This window comes from Cebus imitator, unplaced genomic scaffold (assembly GCF_001604975.1).
Source record: "Cebus imitator isolate Cc_AM_T3 unplaced genomic scaffold, Cebus_imitator-1.0 Scaffold124, whole genome shotgun sequence".
NCBI classification, from domain to species: domain Eukaryota; kingdom Metazoa; phylum Chordata; class Mammalia; order Primates; family Cebidae; genus Cebus; species Cebus imitator.
In genome coordinates, this window is record NW_016107439.1 from 3,733,679 (window position 1) to 3,741,961 (window position 8,283).

The 8,283-nt window shown below is 37.4% G+C and overlaps 1 protein-coding gene across 5 annotated transcripts in view; it reads right to left on the reverse strand.

Moving 5' to 3' along the window:
- Positions 1 to 8,283, reverse strand: part of SPATA18 (spermatogenesis associated 18) — a 59,123-nt gene that overhangs the window by 21,158 nt on the left and 29,682 nt on the right. For all 5 annotated transcript variants that reach the window (XR_001828612.2, XM_017540280.2, XM_017540279.2 and 2 more), the window contains exons 4-5: positions 8,170 to 8,283; positions 815 to 910 (exon numbers count right to left, since the gene is read on the reverse strand). Coding sequence is in view for 4 of the 5 variants with exons in the window: in XM_017540280.2 (XP_017395769.1) it covers positions 815 to 910; positions 8,170 to 8,283 (210 nt within the window). In the remaining variant the exon portion in view is untranslated. The remainder of the gene's footprint in view (positions 1 to 814; positions 911 to 8,169) is intronic.

Sequence of the window (8,283 nt, forward strand, 5' to 3'; positions counted from 1 at the left end):
AGTAATATGATTGATGGATTTGAGAAGTTATAACAAATAGGAAATTCAAGATTAAAATGATGGGGAGGGGGAAGACAGAAGTAGAAAACAGAACAGTGTTCCTAGTTAAGATCTATGGGTGATCCTGACAAAATCAGAACTGGAACACGTGTGAGGTTAATCAAAAGGTGTGTGTGTGTGTGTGTGTAAAATACACCTCCCACTTACTCTTTTGGGAGGGGGATCAAAATTAGAATTCAGGAAGGCATAACCTTAAAAGATCAATGTTTATTTTCCCCTTCTAGAAGGTCATCTTTAAGGAATAATCTCATAATTTAACCGAGATTTTCCACAAAAATTATCCCAATATTATTTCCAATGTTAAAAATTAGTATACAAGTAAATATTCAATATGAGGGAAATACCCAAATGATGCAACATGATCAACCTATTTAAAACTAACTTTTGCAGTATGTTTTTCTTAGTGATAGAGGAAAACAATGTCAGGTGAAAAGTTAGGATCCAGAATTGTATACTTTATTCTGTAGTCTCAGCTCTATTTTTAATACATTAATTGGAGAGAAGGTAATATAGTAACAATCACTGATTCTGGAATTATGAAAGGGTTTTTATATTCCTTTATACTATGTTGTACTTCAGAAGTTTTCCATAGTAGATAAGTAATATTTTTGTACTAAATATAAATATAATTAATAAAAATGCTTCTGCCTTTTCTCTCTGATGGTGAACAGATTCTTTCATGTTGTAATGGAGCACAAAAAAAAAGCTAAGTTCAATGATTTAGGCTGCAATAATCCTGTAATTTTTTTCTTACTGCTTTTTTAGCTGATTTATTTCCTCCTCTGCAGCCAAAAGGGATATGGCCGATCTGTTCTTGGTTTCTTCAAGATTCTTTTCAGTTTCAGCCAGACTGTAAGAGAAATCAGTAACTAAAGACAGATTTTTCAAAATTGGCAGACTTTCTAAATCAAGGCAGAGGCTCACTTAGGAACTTTTTGTATATGACATAAATTCAACATAAACAAGATCAAGTTAAAAGACATCTGCATTCAATCAGGTTATGTTGGAAATATTGTGGTGGACTTGTATGCAAAAACATGCTAACATCCTTTGCTCAAATGTCAAACACTAGGAAATTATAGAGCTACTGCCCCCAAAAGACTATTAGTATTAGAAAATAAAGGACAAAGAAACCTGTTCAGTTTCTCCTTCTCAACCTCCTAATTCATTTGCTCTACTTACACCAAAGCCCCAGGTTGCTTCTCTCTACAAAATCTCCATTTTTCTACAATATACCAAACATTGATATTTATTACTTTGCACTGTGGAGCTGCATATTTCCTAAATATTAAAAAAAGTAATAATAACGTGCTCACCTATAAAGTCCTCACAATCACCCTTGACTGTCAGCTACTCATGTCTTCCTGCCTCTGACTTTACCTCTTATTGAGCACAAATTCTCTGAGTTTTCACTGTATCACTGTCATTGTTAGTTTCAAATCTCCTTCATCGTAGACAAATCATAATAAATCTTATTATTTAAGTCTATCTATTTTAAAATAAGTGGAGCTGGGTGCAGTGGCTCATGTCTGTAATTCCAACACTTTGGGAAACTAAGGCAGGAGGATCTCTTGAGCTCAGGAGTTCAAGACCAGCCTATGCAACACAGTAAGACCCTGTCTCTGTAAAAAAATAAAAATAAAATTAGTCAGGCATGGTGGTGTGTGCCTGTAGTCCCAGCTACTCAGGAGGCTGAGGTGGGAGAATCTCTTCAGACTAGGAGTTTGAAGCTGCAGTGAGCTATGATTGTGCCACTGCACTCCACCCTGGGTGACAAGAGTGAGAGCATGTCTCAAAAAACAAAAACAACAACCTAAGCATACTCTATGACTCAGCAATTCCATTTATAGAAATTTATTTATTTTAGAGAAAGGATCTGCTTGAACCTGGGAGGCAGAGGTTGCAGTGAGCTGAGATGATGTCATTGCACTTCAGTCTGGGTGACAGAGCAAGACTCCATCTTGGGGAAAAAAAAAAAAAAAAAGGAAACGAGATGGATGATATTGAATGAAGACCAATGATCCTCAATAAATTGCCCCAGAACAGTGAGACTTGAGTTGACAGTCTTCTTGACTTCTCTGACCCTGCTAGAGATCACAGCGCTTGTCCTGAGGCTAAGAGAGGGCAACTGCCTATCAAACTCACACCAGCGTTTCTCCTTCCCTCTAGATGAAAGAACAGTGGAAGGCAAAACATTGGGATTTTCACTTAAAGAGTGAAGCAGACTAAGAAATAATGTGCTAACAGCATCCCTATCAATCCCAGAGATCCTATCCCCCACCTGCTTCCTCCCCTAATAAATGCCCACTCAGCAAAGGCCTTCCACACACTATCCCCAACTCTCCCAAACAAAGTTTGCCTCCCCTTCTCTGAGCTCCATTCACATTTACGTCATTGCATTCACACTCTAAACTATTTGAGGAGAATGATTTTATTTTATTTATCTCTACCCCCAGCACCTAAACAGTGCCTGGTACACAGTATATTTTTTTATGAGAAATGAATGAATGAATAAAATGTCTAAAGATGAAAAGAAGGCCACAGTAGCATTAACTTCATAATATGGCTATTGGAGATTGAAAGGAAACTAGTATGATTTAATTCAAATATAAAGATGTAACGGGTTTTTTAAAGCAAATATGGGAAAATGAACATTTATATCAAGAGAAAATGAACTGTAGAAAACGGGCCAAGAAAAGAAGGAAAATACAAGCAGGAATGAAGAACTTGGGTATTTTTCTCCTAACACATACAAGCGCATGCACATACAAGCAAACGCACATGCTGACTTCACATGCTCAGATGACATACAGAGAGAAGAAAGAAAAGCACATTCATATGCCAAGAATTGTTTCAATCAGGCTGGCATTCTATTGAAATGTTTTGCTGCATATCTGTTAATTCATTGAGCAGATTATTGAGGACTTACTATGAGCCAGGCATGATGCTCAGCACTGGAGATACAACAGTGTCAGACAGCAATGCAAGACAGTAGCCCTTTGGATCTTCCAGGCTAGTCAGGGTGATAGATCATAAATATGCAAGCAAGTTTATTTTTTAAGACCCCAGTTGTGACTTCACTCTCTAACTTTTCTCATAAGTGCTATTATAAGAAAAGCAAATCACCATGAAAGAGAATTAAAGGAGAGAAGAGAGACCTTTTAACATATGGTAGTCACAGAAGAACTCTGAGAAAGGCACATTTAAGCTGAGACTTGGAGGATAATAAAGAGCCAGGCAGGCAAAGAGCCAGTGGAAGACTGGAAAGTTCTTTCAGGTAGTGGAAGAGCACAGGCAAAGCCCTCAAGGTTAGGAAGTAGACAGTAGACTGGGCTGGGGGAAAGTGACATGAGATGACATTGGAGCAGAAAAACAAGAGGAGTGCTGGGAGCCCTGGTGAGAAATTTAGAATTTTTTTCTAAGTATAAAAGGAAGAGACTACTTAAACAAACTTATAAGAAAAAAAAAAAAAACTCCATCAAAAAGTGGGCAAAGGACATGAAGAGATGCTTCTCAAGAGAAGACATTTATGCGGCCAATAAACATATAAAAACAAGCTCAATATCACTGATTATTAGAGAAATGCAAGTCAAAGCTACAGAGAGACACTGTCTCATGCCAGTCAGAATGGTGATTATTAAAAAAGTCAAGAAACAACAGATGCTGGCAAGGCTGCAGAGAAATAGGAACTTTTTCACACTGTTAGTGGGAATGTAAATTAGTTCAACCATTGTGCAAGACAGTGTGGTGATTCCTCAAGGATCTATAACCAAAAATATCATCTGATGTACCAAAGGAATATAAATAATTCTATTATAGATACATGTACATGTATGTTTACTGCAGCACTCTTCACAATAGCAAAGACATGGAATCAACCCAAATGCCATTGATGATAGACTGGATAAAGAAAATGTGGTATATACACACCATGGAATACTCTGCAGCCAAAAAAAGAATACGTTCACGTCCTTTTCAGGGAAATGGATGAAGCTGGAAGCCATTATCCTTAGTAAACTAACACAGGACCAAAAAACCAAACACTGCATGTTCTCGCTCATAAGTGGGAGCCAAACAATGAGAACACAGGGAGTAAAACAATATACACTGGGGCATGTTGGGAGTTGGGAGGAAGGAGAGCATCAGAATAAATAGTTAATGTACGTGGGGCTTAATAACTAGGTGATGGGATAATCTGTGCAGCAAACCACCATTGCATATGTTTACCTATATAACAAACCTGCACATCCTGCACGTGTATCCCAGAACTTAAAATAAAATATGACGTAATATTTTAAAAAGAAGGAAACTAACTGCTTTTAATCAGAAGGATGACTTGATACAATAAAAAAAATATATATTTGCTAAGTGAAAAATGGATGGTGGTTGAGCAAAAATTGAAGTGGGGAAGCCAGTTAGAAGGAAGGCAATTGGTTCAAGAAAGAGATATCAGAGGCTTGAACCAGGGCAGCGGTGGCAGAATAGAAAGAAAGGGGCAAGTGTGAAAGTTTAGGAGGTAGTTTCAATTGGACAATGTGATAGATTGGATATAGGAGAGAATGAAAAACAAGATTCATCATCAGAATCCAGGTATAAAATCTAGAAGTATTCCCTTGCCTGGGGTTTCATCGAACCTGTGCAGAGTTGTGGCCATTAGGCCATAGTTATTGGAATTTGCACTTTGGAACTAAGTCAGAACCAAACCAGTCTCCACAAGATTAGACAAAGGGAACCCCTTGGGTGGGCCATTCATTCCATAGTGGGCAGCACCCAGCTTAGGAGACAAGTAGGCAATGTAAGGGAAGGAAGAGAGAGATGGTTACCACAGAATGTGGAGAACAAATTCTTTTAGTCATACCTTAAATTTAAAAATAGAATAAGAGCCACAGGTGGGTTAAAACTAAGCAAAGTGGAGAAAGGACACCCTATTCAACAAATGGTCCTGGGAAAACTGGGAAGCCACATATGAAGAATAAAACTGAAACCTCTCACCTTATGCAAAAATCAACTCAAGATGTATCAAAGACTTACATCTAAGAGCTGAAACCATAAAAATTCTACAAGATAACATCGGAAACTCTGTTAGGTAGTGGTTTAGGCAAAGAATTCATGCCTAAGAACCCAAAAGCAAATCCAACAAAAACCAAAATAAATAAATGGAACCTAATTAAAAAGCTTCTGCACAGCAGAAGAAACAAAGAAACAAAAACAAACTTCTGCTCAGTAGAGTAAACAGACAACCCACAGAATGGGAGAAAATATTTGCAAACTATGCATCTGACAAAGGACTAATATCCAGAATCTACAAGGAACTCAAAAAAAATCAGCAAGAAGAAAACAATTAATCCTATTAAAAAGTGGTCAAAAGACATGAATAGACAACTCTCAAAAGAAGATACACAAACAACCAATACACACATTTAAAAAATGCTTAACATCACTAATTATCAGGAAAATGCAAATTTAAATCACAATGCAAACCAAAATCACAATGCAATACCATCTTACTCCTGCAAGAATTGTCATAATTTAAAAATCAAAAAATAACAGATGTTGGCGTGGATGTGGAGAAAAAGGGAACACTTTTATACTGCTTGTGGGAATGTACAACCACTATTGAAAACAGTATGGAGATTCCTGAAAGAGTTAAAAGTAGAACTACCATTTGATTCAGTAATCCCACTACTGTGTACCTACCCAATGAAAAAGAAGCCATTACATGAAAAAGATGCATGCACATGCATGTTTATAGCAGCACAATTTGCAATTGCAGAGATACAGAACCAACCTAAATGCCCATCAACTAATTAGTGGATAAAGAAAATGTGGTATATATACACCATGAAATACTATTCAGACATAAAATGAAATGAAATGATGGCCTTTGCAGCAACCTGGATGGAGCTGGCAGCCATTATTCTAAGTGAAGTAACTCAGGAATGGAAAACCAAATATCATATGTCCTTACTTAAAAGTGGGAGCTAAGCTATGAGGATGCAAGGGCATAAGAATGATACAATTGACTTTGGGGACTTGGAGGGAAAGGTGGGAAGAGGGTGAGGTATAAAAGACTGCATGTTGGCTATAGTGTATACCACTCAGGTGACAGGTGCACCAAAATCTCAGAAATCACCACCAAAGAATTTATCCATGTAACCAAATACCACTTGTTCCCCAAAATCTATTGAAATAACATAAAAATAAAAATAAAAAACTAAACTAAGAAATCCAGGAAAAAGCTTCAAGCACCTTTATGGATGCAACTTTCAAATGGTTGAGGGAGAGAATATATACAGAGAGAGAAGGCACCCATAAATGATAAAGCAAATAGGGCCAAAGGAATATGAAAGGGTATATGGATATTTTTAGTGCTATTCTAGAAGATTTGCTGTGTTTGAAATTTTTTTCAAATGAAAAGCTTTTTTTAAGAATGCATTAAGTTTCTTGACCCATGGTGCCCCTTACAGGTAACAACAGTATCACTGAAACAGACAGAGAAGTGGGAAACCCTGGACCTTATTGGTGCCAACAGCCATCAAGAACCAGTAAAGTCTTGGTGCACTGCCTCACAGAGAGAGGAAAGTGGAGGGTCATCTGCAGCAGTTGCTAGCTAATGTCCCAGGAAACCTAACCAGACCAGACATGCACAACTCAGGACCCATCAGCACAAAACACTAGTGCCTAGATGAAACCAAGGCCAGCAAGAACCCAGAAGGCAGTACAAGAACGAAAACTCCTCATGTCCATCACCAGGAGAATATGCAAGCATCCCTTCCCTAGGAAGGATGAGGGGAAAGGAGACCCCATGAGAGGGCAAAACAGGCTCTTAATGCATGTTTGTACTTGGAATGAGCTGAGTATTTAGAGAAAATGGACTACGATAAACCAGAAATGACTGTGTGACCTTGAAGTGGCATATTGAAGGATCCTCCAAAATGAGCTGACATTAGTTGAAATAAACTGTAGAAGATTTTATGCTTTTTGCATATTACATTTATAAATTTTGACTGCCTTAGGTATATAACAACTCATTGATTATGACTCCAATTGGAAAAATGAATGGGTGTGTATAGAGGTGCAGGCACAAAAAAATGTCTAGAGCAAAATATACTAAAATGTTAATGGGGACTAGAAAACAGGTGATTTTCATCATATTTTTATTGTTTGCATTTTGAGAAGGAAATGGATATTAGTTTTATAATCAGGCAAAACTAAATCAATAGAGATTTTTTTTCCTTAGAAAAAAGGAAATGTCATCAGAGAACAAGGCAGAGCACCACACATTATTCCATCCCAAGCCTTAACTAGCTATTAATTTTTTAAAAAACGACTTCCTTTCTGTCCCACTTATGTCAACAATGAAGCAATGTTGTGGTAGGAGGAACTCCCATTGGTGGATTTTTGTTAGGTATGTCAAACACAGTTTCATACATATTTGTCTACCTTCCTCAAGTACAAACCCAAGGTCTGCAATTTTCTTTGCAGTGATTCCCTAAGCTTGCTACCTGGCCCTGCCCATAACATGCATCTGATATCTGTTGTTGCCTGACATTTAACTTTTTAAAAATATTTTTTTCTACCTAATAGTTAATCCAAAATCTTGAATTCTTCCTTTCTTAAAAGACTGACTCTCTCAGATTCAGAGAGGCACACATACTCCCCTAAATGAGTGTAATGGACAGGTAGATGCATCCTGTTTCATTTGACTTTTGCTCTCTTTCTATGAATTTTCCTCTTTGCCTGATTGTTCACCCTCTTTTATTCTTTCCCTTTTGCATCTCTCTTAAAATTTTTCTCCCAAAAGGTAGATTTTTCTCTTTACCTGTTTGTCAATATGGGCTGACGACGTATCTATGAAGAAGAAACTCCAAAGAAGGAATCAAGGACCAGGTATCATAATATAGATATACTGTCCCCAAATCCACAGACTGTAAATTCTCTCTCTCTCTCTCTCTCTCTCTCTGTCATACACAGACACACAAACACAATCATATTAATTATTTGCAAATGCCCACATTTCACATGAGCCATTATTCTCCTTTCAAATTTAAAACTTAATTAAACTGAAAACAATTCATTTTGGAAAAAGATAACTTGCATTCCTCTTACTCGTCTTGAACCTGGTTGAGTTGACTCCAGGTTGAGTTCAAATTAGCGTCTAATTGTTGTGCATCCCGATCCCGACGACTGGGATCTTTACGTCTCTCCCTGTCAAACGTGTCC